Genomic DNA, 16,007 nt, shown 5'->3' on the forward strand with positions numbered 1-16,007 from the left:
CACACTATATTTTTCTTTTCTAAATCATGCATTATCTCTAATATTATTAAAAAAACTATCTTTTTTAATCCCCAGTGATCTCTCTCTTATACAGAGAGATAGAGAAAGAGAGTGAAAAAGAGATCTTGAGTTACTGAGCTATAATCATTGAGTTAATTGTGCATTAAAATTAATACATTTACATAAAAATATTTTAGTTATTTATATTGATAATTTTTCATGAACAAAACCAATTCGACTAAAATCCGGGGCTAAAGATTTTTTAACTAACCAATAATCTGTTCAAATATTCATTTAACTAATTAATATGAAATATTATTCAAAAAATTTAATAAATTTTGATAAAAATCATCGTGCTAAAATGTTATATATACACTGAGTGGCCAAATTATTATGACCACCTCAGAGTTTTATGCAAATGAGTTATTGCGTCACAGCGTTGCCGCTAGAGGGCAAGATAACCATAACACGGGAATGCTGGACAAGTGAGTCATACTGTGTTGCTTGCTCAGATATGGGAAAGAAAAGTGATTTAACTGAATTTTAACGTGGAATGATTGTGGGTGCGAGATGTGTCGGAACGAGCATCAGCAAAACGGCTGCACTTGTGAAGTGGTCTAGAGCAGCAGTTGTTAATGTGTACAAAGAATGGACAATCAAGCAAAAAACCGGATCTCAACGTCAGACTTGTGGTCGTCACAGGGTACTGAATGCTCGATCAGAGAGAAGGCTGGCCAGGGTTGTGCAGCGCAACAGTGCGACAAATTGCAAGTGATCTTAATCAAGGAGCAACTGTGAACGTCTCTGAACGTACTGTTCGACGCACATTGCGCCGTATAGGGTATGGAAGAACATGACTGAAGGGGTGGTCATAATAATTTGGCCACTCAGTGTATATATATATATATATATACGAGGGTTGTAAATTAAATAGTGGCAACTTAACCTTTAAACTCACACAGAGCTCATTCTAGGCAGGGTAAACAGGGCGCAGCACCCTGCTGCCCTTTTAGTCAAAAGAATCCACCCTGTTGCCCCTGAAGTAAATTAGTGCCCTGATGTAATAGATTCCATACCCTTTTTGCCCTTTCTTTCCTCAACCCTTCTTTATTTTTTTTCCCAAACTCTACAATGGATTTCTTAAACTTTTGTTATTTTTAACTCTTTTTATTTAGTTTGTCATTGTTGTCAATAGATAGATTTATATGGGAAAGGAAAAATAGCCATCACACCCCCTTGTTGCACTCGTCTTTGAAAGTTTGCAGTTACTTCACTATCATAAAATCATAATTATTATTCATCATTTTAATTATTAAATCATAACTACAGACACTTAAAAACATAAATTTACTATTTTATTAATATATGCATGCATTTTAAATAAATTACTAAGCTAATTAGCTCATTAACTCGATATATATATTAATTTATTAATAAAAATTAGTAATTAATATGATTGCTTTGCTACTTTTAGAAAAGTAAAAAAATATATAATTGACAATGCTTTTTAATAGAACGTGTAAAGCCCATAGAAAGAAATTATTGCCTTTTTAGAATAATAATGCCCTTTTTTTAAACTTTTGCACCCTGCCCTTTTTTCTGCCTAGAATGAGCACTGAACTCACAGAAGGACGGGCATGCGCAAATTAGATATGGGAGCTGTGAGGTGGGGCTGTTGTAGATGTGTAGAGTGCAAAAAAAAAGTCGATTAGCTTAGAAGGGTAGTTGTTGTGTGGCGTTAAAGTGAGGAGTTTCGTTTCCATCGCTCTAAAGCATGTTTTCAAAAGGTGATCAGCGGTCGTGGCTTACAATCGAGGTTGCCCGTGGCAAAAATGCAACAGAATGCTATCGAGGATTAGTGAAAGCCTTTGGAGCAAATCATTTACCATATAGGACAGTAGCACGATGGATTCAAGCACCTCGTCTTTTTTCGTCATTAAGCCTTTTCACAACATGCTTTAGAGCGATGGAAACGAAACTCCTCACTTTAACGCCACGCAACAACTACCCTTCTAAGCAAATCGACTGTTTTTTGCACCCTACACATCGACAACAGCGCCACCTCACCGCACCCATACAGTGAACTTGATTTGTCTTTTGTCAGTGAACATGATTTTATTTACATTCGTTTTTGATCGCAAAAAAATGTTCAACTATCATCTTTTTCAACAACATTCTCCAGTAAATCAAGGAGAGCAGAAATTTGTGGATTCAATTCATCTTGGAAGGAGTGACTAGTCTTCTTCTCCAGAATTCGTGACTTTAACTCTGTGACTGTATTTAGGGATAGAGGCGACGACCACATTACGATTTCTTTCACGTGATTCCAGTCAGCATCAGTTAGTGACTGATTTAAGATTAGAGCCTTTTCAATTCTTTTCTCAGATAGTATAAGTTCGTTTTTGCATCGCTTCACTTCTTTGATATTATCAAAAGAAGCATTCAAAAGCAAGGTGGCACTTTCAAGAAAACCTTTACTCAGTGCATACTCTATGCAACTACGACAAATAAGTCGAAATTCTGCTACGTTTTCAAGAGAAGACAAGTTGTAGTTTATAAATTTTTGTAACACATCCCCTTCTCTTTTTGATACAATGAACGGCATATCTATGAATCGCTTGAAATTATCATTTTCTCGCAAAAAGTTTGCTTTAAATTGTTGAATTTCCTTTTCCGTCTGGAAATACCAATTCAGAAACTGGTCCACACGCTCATAGTTGGACAATAATATTAATGTCAAATATGCAACATATGGAGATGATATAGATTTATAAAATGTTTCAATTCCCACAGATTGATTGGCCCATCTCAAGAAAGATTCAGCTGCTTGGATGTTTCTATCGCACATCCACTCAATACAAATATGCCAATTTTTAAGTAAAAAAAACCAATATTTTATCAGCACTTTGCGATTTATTTTATAGGGATAACATTCCGGTGGCAAGGTAGATTTCGATAATAACATGTGAAGCGAACTCAGATTGCTTTGGTAAATGGAACGGCTAAATTCTGGCCGACCAAACATAAACCAGATAAATAGTTCAATTTCTTCTTTGGAAGCATCATTTAATATCCTAACAGCCATGTTCAGATTTCTTAATTTCAGCAAATGCAGCAACACTTCCTTGCAAAGAAGTTCATTTTTCAGAAATGATCGTCTTAGTCTTAAGGGACTGGCTCTCCATATTTCTTCAAAAATCATCATTTCATTTCCCATTTTACTCATGTTAAAACTAATATTCTCCATTATACATAAATAAATGTGTTCTTGAAGATTGTCCAATAGTTCAAAAATAGTGGACAAGAATATCCTTTGATATGGCCACCTTTCGAACAAAAACACTAATATGTGAGAATGATTCCGAAAAAATTCGGTCATTTGACATATACGATTGACATGAGATAATAAAAAACATAAAACATCTAACGTTTCTGAAGAAGACTGATAAGATATATGACTTGGAACTAAATGATTTTGTGCTCTCATACGTCGAGTAGCTTGCAAAAGCCACTTACTCAAATGATCGTTTTTCTCTTGCTCCGACAATTTTTTCCAAAAATACTTTAGAGCAACTATCTTACCAATTCGAATCGAATAAGAAATCATATTTACATCAATGCTAAGGTTATCATCGTATGTATTTTCATAATGGTTGAGTCTAGTTAGAAAACTCCCTAAATTATTCTCTAGGACACATGTCCAATATGTTATCAAATCATCCCGGTGCATTCTAAAGCTGTTTCTAATCTCTTCTGGAATTTTCTCCCAGATAATTGAAGCATATTCTCCTAAACAATGAGAGCAGGCTATCTCAAACAAATCGCAAATATCTTTTTCTGAATTTCCATTTTCGAATAGTTCCGTAAGGGATTTCACTATGTCAACTGTCCCCTCTACTGTCCAATAAATTGCTCCAGGCTTTGCGTAATACTTACAGAGATTTCCTTCATATCCTGTCACTCTACAGTAACTAGGAAACGGTTCCAACAACTGCAAAACAATGGGTCGAATAACGTATGAGATTTCGGTCTTCAGCGATGAGGGCAAAGAGCTATTGGACAATTTTTTTAATATTCTCCACTCCAACTCAGCCGCATCTCTCCGATATTGGAAGATATAAGACCTCGTTTCATTCCTTATATCAGGCACCGTACATAGCCTAATTGCAATCGACACTACTGCAATACGCTGCAGGGAGGGAGGTTCAGAAAATTTGTTTATGAAGTCGATTCCAGTCGATTCTGTTTCAGATATTTTGAGTGTCCAGCTTCCAGATCTTTTTTCTTTACGGACACCATCTGTAAAACGCAATTCGAACTTTAGTTTTGAATTAAAGATTCGAATAAAAAGAAAGAACATAATGCATACATAATTGATCACGATCCAAAGTTATACATTTAATATGCATGTTAGTACTAGTTAAGGAGAAATGAAGGCTATGACTAATGCAATTTAGCAATTTTTTGCTTTTAAACGCAAATTTGTATACTATTTTTTAACTTAAGATATTTTTCAAAAATCGGTTATTGAATACATCTTTGAATACCAATTATTAACTATGTCTTTGTGGAACGCGCATACACAATTTCGTGTAGTTCAATCAACTGGTAATCATTGATTCTATATTTTGTTTGAACTTGCAGTATGATGAAAGATTTCAGTTTTAATCTTTGTACATTACATAGAAAGTGATAAGCATTAAGAAATCTTATTAATCGTATTTAGTTATACTAAATGTTATTAATAAATTTTTATAGTTTAAAAAAAGAAGTTGAAGTCAATGAACTATGTTCAGAAGTGAATAATTTTTGTAAGAAGTTCAGAGAAAATAAGTTTTAGAGTCTGATTTCGTCACTACAGATAAAGCTTGCGCTAATTGATTAGTATATTTGAGTTCATTATCTTGAACTATTGATAAGTTATTCAGTGTGATTCGTTTAACCTTTTATTTTGCGCACTGCATAATGCGCAAACGAAAATAAACCTGAATAACTTTCTTTCTAATGGTCGGATTTTCACGAACTAAGTTTCAATCTTAATGGTTTCTAGGGGTAACCACAAACATGAATAAATATAATTTTTTTTACATATTTGGATTCTTGACTTGTAAAATATAGGGAGTTGCTGCGATCTGGAAATTGTGACCCTAATAGATTGGTCCGTAGAGAGGGTTAAATTTTGGTCCCCTTAATGTTAATTTCCCATTTTGTGTTTTTTGTCATATCTTTAAAACTGAATAAGCAGTTTAAAAATAAGGAACTCATGAAACCCAAAGACTATTCCCTTCAAACAAAAATTTTTAATAACTACATATTACAGAATTTGAAAGTGAATGAAAAAAATTTGATTCATGAGGCATAAATTTGTTTCGGCCACATAGCTCTACGCATTTATACTTCTATTGCAAAATCCAAACTTTACACTATTATTATTTAGTAGAAGCTGAGAAAAATCAAAAGTAATTATTTTTTAAAAATTAATTTGGAGACAATGTAGAAATATTTTAATGGGGCGATTAATTTTTAGTGCGAGGAACTTGATTTACGCACACGAAAAATTTCATTCATATTTTTTCCGCTGATAGCCGAATGTCAATCTTTTTTTTAATTATGAAATACTTTTGCTTCTTTTGTAGTCATCTGAAAATTTATTCGTAATTCAGCAAAGAGATTCGATTAAAATATATTTAATGAATTTTGAGTTTTATAAAATTATGTTTGTGATAAAATGAGGTCAGCTTTTTTTTAAAAAACATTTCTAGTAAGTTCATTGAATAATTGATACAATTTTAATATTTTTTTTTCTCAAATGGCAGGCACTGAACTTTATTCTTCGCCTAAGAAGATGCCGTAATTGTTACTCATTTTACGTTGTGGGAACCTGTGAACCAAAGTCACGGAGGCGAGCAACATTACCCATGCCACACTGCCACAAACCTGTTCATAGGGTGGGCCACATTCACACATCACACACAACAGAGGACAACACATGAGAGAAGAGAGAAACATCCATGCACAGAGCGGGATTTGAAACCGCAGCCATTGACTTCGCAGGCAGGCGCGCTAACCAATCGGCCACCTGGCCGGCACAATGTACATATTAATGTACATAAGTATAAATTGATATGGAATAATATATTTAATAATTATCAAGCGATTACATAAAATTAAATATATATACATATAATATATATATATATATATATATATATATATATATATATATATATATATATATATATATATATATATATATATATATATATATATATATATATATATATATATATATATATATAATAAATAAATACAAGAAAACACTAAGAAAGTTAAGAAAAACAATAAGTATCATTTATTGCGCTTAAGCTGCAAGTAAACAGTACTCATTAGATAAGTTCAAAATGAAGAATAAAACAAAGAAAAATTATAGACATATGAAAAAAAGGGGGTGGGAAATAATGAGTAAAAAAATAACAAACAACATTTTATTAAAAAAAAAAAAGAAATGTATCCGGAAAAAAAGCCTAAAAAAAAAGATATAATCTCTTCTTCAGCCCACACGATTATATCCGCAAAACAGAGTGCTTTCTGATATTGTATCATATTTTGTAATCTGGCAATCTTTCTGCAAAAACATTTTTAAATCATTCTTGAAAAATATCCGTCCATGTAAGTTGTTATGATTTTGCTACTCGCTTTATAGTCCCCCCTTTTTAATGTTTTTTCTCTTTATTTTATTTTATTATCTGTTTTTACATGATATTTTTACTTTTTATTATTTGTTTTTACATGATATTTTTACTTTTTATGATCTATTTTTTTGTAGTTATATTATAAAAAAATTTTTTGAGTGCTCCTCACACTATTGTATTAATATATTTTGCTTTGGCTTTATTGATACAATATCAGAAAGCACTCTGTTTTGCGGATATAATCGTGTGGGCTGAAGAAAAGATTATATCTTTTTTTTCCGGTAACATTTCATATATTTTTTTTTTTAAATAAAATGTTGTTTGTTATTTTTTTACTTATTATTTCCCACCCCCTTTTTTCATATGTCTATAATTTTTCTTTGTTTTATTCTTCATTTTGAACTTTATATATATATATATATATATATATATATATATATATATATATATATATATATATATATATATATATATATATATATATATATATATATATATATATATATATATATATATATATATATATATATATATATATATATATATATATATATATATATATATATATAGGTGTGTAATTTCGAAATAAAGTCTAGTTTTTCAAAGTATTCTAGTTAGTAAGTCATTTTTTAACGAGTCAAATGTAAATTAATGCAATTTTTCGATCGCTTTTTAAAAATCCCAATTTTCTTATTTCGACAAAATTATGATACGTGTTATACAAATTACATATACAAATTTTAGTAATCACTTCGAAAGCTCTCTATATGCGCCAAGTTTATTGTTAATCTAATTGACTTTTGACATGTTTTACGAGGTTATTATCGGATTTTCACGTGTCTTTTAAAATCCCTATCTTTTTAATGCATGCATTATAACCACATTTGACATCTTAACAAAGGTATTTATTACACAAAATTTCCGTTTTCTGAATTTAGAAAATTGTACTACTTATGAAACTTGTACCTCTTAAATTATGCTGAATTGCACCTTCCTCGTACGAGTTGAGTAAAAAATAACAATTAGTACTGAACAACACTACGAAATCATGCACAAATCTGAACCGCGAATACTGACACTATTGAAGAGCTTAGTGGAAGAACCAGGTAAGTGACATTCTTAGGGGTACTTAAGAATCAGGGAAAATAAGAAGTTGGTTGCCTCAATATGGGTAAGGTATATGAAGCACAATTTTTTTTGCTTACATTTTAATCTAAACATATTTTATAACCGTCGTTGAACAGCCGACGCACTTTTAGGTTTACGCCTACTAATATTCAGCTCCGTACCTTAGCAATTTTGAGCCCAACACAAAATAAAAGAGCTCCTGGATAAACTAGCTATCGTGGAAAACTTTCTGATGAAACTTTCCCGCATTTGCGTTATATGGAGTAGAAAACCACGAAATCCTCTCATGCTTAGTCTGATGGCAAGAGAACTCATGATCCTCTACCACTGAGGATATTTTACGTCTGCACTGTCGTAGGTGCGAGCTTGGTGAGGAATTCGTATAGATTAACTACATTTAACATCACTTGGGGTGAAATTTACTATTATCAAGTAAATTTCTTTGATATATATATATATATATATATATATATATATATATATATATATATATATATATATATATATATATATATATATATATATATAAATCTCTTTCATTAGTCATACTTATTTCCACAGTATCGATATTAAAACTGAGCATAGTTTTAATACTATCAATTACTATTTGGTGATTATTTAAACTGCACTGACATAGCGAATAAAGTACGTGCAATAGCGCACTCTTTTCTTGATGAAATAGAACTGTAAGCAAGTCAAATGTCACACTCTTATTGGATACAAACTTTAAATGCTGAAGTCTCGGTTACATTTTAAATTAGGCCGAAGTGCTTTTTTATCATTCTTATTATCTTTTTACAAGGGACTATTATATTACATTATTGTATTAACACTTTTTGTCTTCGGGAGCCGTACAAAAATTTAAAATTTTAATCTAAAATTCAAATTTATAGTTTTTAACCATAATGGATGTGTTAAACAATAAAATTTCTTTTAGTCTTATAGAAATATGAGAAAATTACGAAACAAATAATTTTATAGACACTATTTTAGCGATTAATATGCTGACCAAAAGAGAAAAAAAGGAAGAAGAAAAAAGCAATTGTACGGTTTTAAAGTGCATAAGATTTTATTCAAATACATTAAGTCTAATAAAGTGAAGAATATTCCAAAATGATGCTTTCAATAAATATTTAGCATATTTGTTACTCATCGAACTACAAATTTGTTGTTGAAATTTGTTTTCGAGTTATTAAAAAGAACTTGGTTAATATCTGATGTATCATTATCAGGGACAGTCCCTACACCACCTAAATTATATAAATATCATAATTGATAGTATAACTCTTGAGAGCTCATGGGCCCGATCTAGCTCCGCTGGTCATGGGGATGAGAACAACAACATAACTCTTTAGAAGAAAGTCTTCAGAAACTATATTAGGCTACACCGTTTAAATGTGAATGCATATTGAAAAAAAGGTTCCTCAAAATTTTAGTATAGAAAAATAAATAAAATAAATGAAGAAAGATGTATAAAAAAATTTACATTACGTATGAGTTATTTTCATTATTATGTATCTTTTATTGGTTGCTTTAAAAAAAAATTTTTTTTTACATCTTCAAGGTTTAAGGAACTTTAAATGGTTTTTCTACATGACATATATCTCATTCAGGCATATGCTTTGAATGTATGCTCAAGTACAAAAATATAAAATCATAAATATTATTTTAGAAAAACAGTATTTTAGAAAAATTAAAAGGTAATAAATTCGAGTTCCAGCTTTCTAAAAAATACCATATAAGCATCAAGAAATGACTTTCCAGAAACAAAAAATTCCTCTTCGACCATATTTCATATCTGTGTAAAATGCTCTAAATACAATATGTCATAAGAGAGCTTAATAAAAATAGAAGTTTTCACATAGTTAATTACTGCGGCTCGAAGATTTTCATTTTAACTATGATTGAAAATCTTTGATTTTCAATCGTAGAGCGAGGATTTTAATTTTCTTATTTAAACTACGTAATTGAATTTTATGAATGTATGGATTCATCAATAAAGAATATTCCGGAAAGAAATGCAAACAACTATTTATAATGTCATATGCGTGGTTCATGAAGTACAAAATTCTTACAAGCCTCAGATCGAACAATTTACACTTTCTAATTACCATATAATATATCTATTAAAAAAATTTTATTTTCGCAAAAATCATTTTTTATTTTAAACTTTGCTTCAACTTTAAACTACGTTTTGTTTCAATATGATAGCAAAAGTGGAGTTCTCATACTTAATATGCAAAGTACACGCATGAAAGCTAAATTAATATTTCCTTTTTTTAGTTCTTAAACTTTTTTCATTTTATAATGAATAAACTGCTTAAAATAAAGTAGTAAAGTTTCAACTCTAAACTTTGTTTTGTTTCAATATGATCGCAAAAGTGGAGTTCTCATACCCCGTTCATTTGACGCAAAGTACACGCTTGAAAACTAAATTAATTGTTAATTTTTTTAGTTCTTATTTTCTACATTTTATAGCTTAAGATTAAGTACTATTTCTATATTTAAATAAAGTACTATTAGGCTCCGTAACTTTTAAAATCCCCGTACTTTTTATGCACTAAATCACATAACTTTAGTAATTGTAAGCAAAAAATGAAAATCATAAAGGGTGCAAAAAATAAACTCCATTGAAATATGCTGTGAAGTATTAAATTAGATTTTAGTTTGGACCGATAATAAAACATACATTTTCAAAAGATTTCATGTAAAACGGAGACGTTAATTTGTTCGAAATAACTGACCTACTTAACTTTGATTTCGAGAGTTACTGTCTCATTCAACTTAGTGAAATTTCAATTGTAAACCTAATTGTTTGACATCCTTAAAAAAATTGATTTTTAAGATAAGCAGTTAAAAACTTTTGCATTGATTTTTTAGATAGTTTTGACTAATTTTGTTATTTTTTTTTTTCAATCTAAAAGCTATAACCGTTTTCTTAGGTATAACTTATTTTAATACCGCGTTCAGTATTTTACTTTAATATACTTTGGTACTAAGTGCTCACGTCACGAAGTCATTCCTGTATGGCAAGCCTGGAGAATGGGCGCTTATTTTTAAGCACTCGAAAACTGTAAACTTTTATTACCATTTTCGGTTTGAAGCAAATATTTCATGCACTCTAAAATAGGGCCCCATTCTCAAGATTCGCCAGACGTGAATAAGGAAAGCAAAAATAACCTGGAAAAAAAACAGCAAAATATCTTAAGAAAAAATGAAAAATAAAAGTGAGATACAAAATTAGAAAAATCGCGGTAGCCAAGAGTGAAACAGGGAATGCGTTGCTAGTCCAACATGGGCTACATCGGACAAAGCAGACGCGCTTTTAAATTTTGACTCAAAGATCTTGGTAGTTAAGTCCATTATCAAGAATGTGATAAGTATTCATGACCTCTAGAGCTAGATCTTGAGAAATAAACTAAGATTTTGAAATTACAGTGGTATGAAAAAAATATGTACAAGGTGTACAATGGAAAAAAAAAACAATTGAACATTCCTTAGGAACTGCTAAACTTGTAAAAAATACCAGGCTGGTTACTCTGAAACAAAAGGGAATGTAACTGCAAAATACAAATTTGACGAGCAAAATTTATCTATTTATTTTCGAAATTCTAATTCATTGAAAGTTTTTGCAATTGTCTTTTTCTCTCTCTAATTTTTCGCTCTTTTTGCTATAAGTTACATTTTGTTTTATTCTGCAAAAACAGACACAAAAAACAGTTTCCTACTTGAATTGTTATGTGATTTAGAGTAATCGTTACATATTATTATGTACACATGCTATATATTTTTAGCAAGTAAAATTACTTCTTATTTATTACTTTTTATCGTTCGGTATTCTTAAAGTATAATTTTTTTCACAGGTACAGTTGATTATTTTTTATTAAATCTAGCCATCTACTCATTTCGTTGTAATTAACATGTTAATAAACTGCGCTTGCATAAAATTATAATAATTACATAGTTTATGAACCAAATGGTCTTTTTATCGACTTTTAAGCCCCCCCCCCCAAAAAAAAAGAAAAACAATGATGAAGGAGAAACAACTACGGGAATTGAAGATCGGAGCCTCTTAAATTAATTTTAAAAAATACATTTAGTTTAAATTTTATCAATGTGTGCTTGATCAAAATCCAATCATACATACTTCTCTATGAGCATAAGTTAGAATTGGTGCTAAAAATGAAATAAATGCAGCAAATGGCCATTCCTTTTCAGAACATTCATTATCATTATCATAACAGGCAGCAACGGGGTGATCATTAAATATATCTTTACAATAGTTAGAAGTCTTGTGTATCAAATTGTAATAATACTTCTATTTTGCACTATATAAAATCTAATTATTTTAATTTGGTACAATATTAATTGGTTTGGTGTAATTTTTAAACTTCTGCCTGTATAAATAATTACAAATGTTTATCAGTGTTTCAATTGGGTTCTTGCACTTTAGGAGGAAGAAGACTTCCCATACCTACACATGTGACCTATAACTTCAGCAAATTTTTCTCAACAAAATGGTGTATTAAAGATGAGCTAAGTTTCGCTATACATAAGGTAGAATGTTAATTATCATTAAGTTAATTAAATATAGAATTGTATCGCACATCGAATTAGTTGAAATATAATTCTTTCTCGTCTATTTTTTTTACTTAACTTAGATTTATTGTTTGTTTATGTATTTTATTCTAACCGTGATATATTTTTGTTTTGAGTACCTGTCAAACTTCTTTGCATAATTAGTTTGTTTATGTTCCGCATAGCTTTGTGCCTGTCTTTTTGTTAAGTCTCTGTGTAACTATACAGTGAAAGAACTTAGAATGTGTCACTTAAAAGAATTGATATTTGACGGGCTAGGCTTTCTCGAAATAGAATGTAACGAACAGTTGCCAGTCATAAATGCCACTTTTGAACAGCCAATCAGGATCAAGACACTCACATTACGTCACTTGCTGGTATCCCATTGCTCATAAAAGACAATGGTGACGACGCAAGTATGAATAGAGTACAAATAATACAAAATTCAGTGGTGTACGTCATCATATCCGTAGTACATGATGAACTAATGATCCACATGTAATATGATTAGAATGTAAATAAAACAAAGTTTATATCTTCATTTTTACCTCGATGAGGGCTGTTATGTTTAAAATACTTGATTTTAATATGTTGACTTTAAATAAGAAGCATATATGTACATTTTAAAATTAACATGATTTTGCTTTTCTCCGTCAGAGTTTTAAAGAAAAACATGTAGAACAGTCTGAATCTAAAAAAAATGTATTTGTACAAACACTGTGTTTCAAGATGCTTTGTTTTTACTTTTTATCATACATAGTACAGTACAGTAAAATATATCAAATTAATCACTCTAGTAAGTTGACCACCTGTTTAGTTGTCATGGGTGATCTTACGAGGGCTATTTGTCAAGCTCTCGAGTAAGTTAACAAGAACCGTATTTATCTCATGTATTAAAAGCAAGTAAGATCTTTGCAACCTCATCGACTGCTTATCACGAACCCTGGAATAAACCAAATCTGTCTAGGAAAGTTATTCTAAGTTCTAACTAAGAAAAGTTCTGAAGAAATTTTTTATGCCATTAGTTTATTTATTTCAAATGGCAGAGGTAATTGACATGAAAAAGCAAAAACATAGGAACAAAACAAGAAAGTAAAAAGTCATTTCCTTAGGAGCGCTCTTGCTTCCCAATATCGCTCGGTAGACGACGACCCGCGGAGGGCCCTGCAGCACAGGATGTGGCTGCCATCCAAAACAGCTTGGCTCATGCATAGAGAACAATAGGGATCAGGTGCCAGCCCTAAACATTAGTTTAACTATGCCATTAGTTTAACTATTCGAATTTTACTCATTTGATGAAATTATATGAAAAGATTACCTATACCTTTTTGTGAATTGATAATAAAGAAAACTATTAAGGGGTTCTGTAACTAGCTGGATTTTTAGTACATCTAACAACATCGCTTTCAGGATGTTGAAATTAATGTAATGTTAAAGTTTTGTGGTTTGATCGACTATGTCAACCTCCGTCTATCAAACAGTATCTCAATATAGAATAAAGTTAACAAGTGTTATATACTACTGAATTGATATTCAATATTATTAGTGGTAGTTACACCACATTTTCTTATTACATATAGGTACTAGTGTACTGATATTTTAAGAAATTTATTTCTAATGAATACCTGGTCTAAATATCACTAACAAAACATACGTATTTTTTTTGTAAATTAATTAGTTTAATTATACATTTATTTCACAAATTATAATTCATTCCGGTATTTAATCCCAGTTTTTAGGATGGGGCATTCGATTATAAATATTAAATTTAAATGTTGAATTCTCTCCTCAAGAAGTATAAAATAACTGCATCGGAAGCTTAACAAGAGATAAAAATGTTTGTATTAAAAAACTGCACACGGCTGATGTTTCAGGATTGAAGAAATTGTTTTAGGCATTTAGTTCTCTAAACAGAAATATTTTCTAAAAATTCTCTAAAAAAAATTGAAAGACTGTAAAATATGCAATCATCGTAGCTTTTAAGTAAACATTCTTATATTTTCCAAATAAACATGCTTTGCAAAAAGAAAAAATGTTTTTTAAAATAGCAGTTAATAAAAACAAATGATAAACGTGAGCAATCTGTGCAGAAATAATTCTTTTTTCTTTTTTTTTAAGGAAAATTTTTTAAAATAGTGTTTAAAACTAGATTTAAAAAAAAAACTGTTTTTATTTTCCTAAACTCGTCGCAATCGCTGTTATTAAATCCACAAATTAAGAATTATAAACTATTTATATCATAATTCTAATAAAATTGGACTTATATACCTCATATTGCGTAATATTTTAAAATATCACTTATGACTCTGACATATGTGATTTATGACATATTCAATGATTAAATGCAATTATGTTTACTTCTTACTAAAAAATTAAAATATTACTACAATATATTTACTTACAATGCAGTTAAACTAACTGTATTTCTTACATTTTTTTTAAAATCTAGTAGCAATGGTTGATATAAAAAAATGCTGTATACGTGTGTGAATAAATCAACAAATGCATATTTGCAGTGTATTCCCAAACCATTAAAACATGAATTTGCATTCCCAATTGCAATAAAATAATGACTCATTTTACTAAAATTTGTTGTAAAATAATTATGTAACCTGCATTATACTTTTTAATAAAAAATTTTTGCTTTCGTTTCTTACCTTTTTTCTTAACCTGGTCTCAATAGCTAGAAAATATGGATTATATATATATATATATGTGTGAAAGAAACAACATTTCCGATTTATATATACATAAAAAAAAGTTCTTTTTCCTAAAGTTAATGAGGAAATCATTATCTATTTCGCAATACAATTCATTAAATTTTATTACTAAAAATAAAGCTTCACATTGAAAATTATTTGCTAGTATTTTATTATAATTCAGTCAACTATTAATAGAATGGGTATAAGTACTTACCATTATCATTTCCTATAGCATAACTTCCCATCCTTACAGTCTTAAACACCTACTCACTTTCGTCTGAATACACTTAACTATATTTCTTTTTTTTGAGGAACCTTGCACTCATAAGGCTAACCCCCGTACATTTCAGAGCAGTTCATTCTTAAATGCATAGGTTGCCCATTCATCAATGTCGATTACGAATTGTTCACTTCCTTGAATAACCACACCTTACTAACTCTCAAGCGAATCGTTTCATATCTACCTTCTCTATCCCTGCATTTTAAAACAATACTTACTTACTAGTAAATTCACATTCATTCTGAATACTTCTGAGAAGAGGACCTGGGGATAATCTTTTCATTTCAAATTCTCAGATAATTAATTACTATTTGACTGTGAAAATTCATTTTTTGCAAATTAAACACGAGAAAAATAGTAAAATAATTTAATTAATAAATCATGGAATTCAAAAAAATTAACTTTGAAGAAGAAATTAAGATTCCTTTTAAGGTTAAAGTTCATTTAATTCTAATTAATTAATTGCTATTGAATTTGATTTTAATATATTTTACTTAATGAGTAGTTTAGTATTTGACTGTGTGATTTATTATTCAATCTTAAAGGGAAAAAAATCATTAATAGTTATCAAAACTAGTTAATTCAAAAACTATTTGCAATAATTAGAATAATACTGATTAAAGTATA

The 16,007-nt window shown here is 29.9% G+C and overlaps 1 protein-coding gene across 2 annotated transcripts in view; it reads right to left on the minus strand.

Annotated features, from left to right (window-relative positions):
- rad50 (DNA repair protein rad50) overlaps positions 1 to 15,451 on the minus strand; it is a 104,459-nt gene extending 89,008 nt beyond the window's left edge. Inside the window, exon 1 of one of the 2 annotated variants that reach the window (XM_087169343.1) lies at positions 15,315 to 15,451. Coding sequence is in view for 1 of the 2 variants with exons in the window: in XM_087169344.1 (XP_087025470.1) it covers positions 15,315 to 15,323 (9 nt within the window). In the remaining variant the exon portion in view is untranslated. The remainder of the gene's footprint in view (positions 1 to 15,314) is intronic. The other variant, XM_087169344.1, reaches the window with a different exon arrangement.
- Positions 15,452 to 16,007: the final 556 nt, after the last annotated feature.

The sequence above is a fragment of the Parasteatoda tepidariorum genome, chromosome 8 (genome assembly GCF_982258835.1).
Source record: "Parasteatoda tepidariorum strain Cologne lab strain chromosome 8, Ptep-v5.0, whole genome shotgun sequence".
Classification (NCBI taxonomy): Eukaryota; Metazoa; Arthropoda; class Arachnida; order Araneae; family Theridiidae; genus Parasteatoda; species Parasteatoda tepidariorum.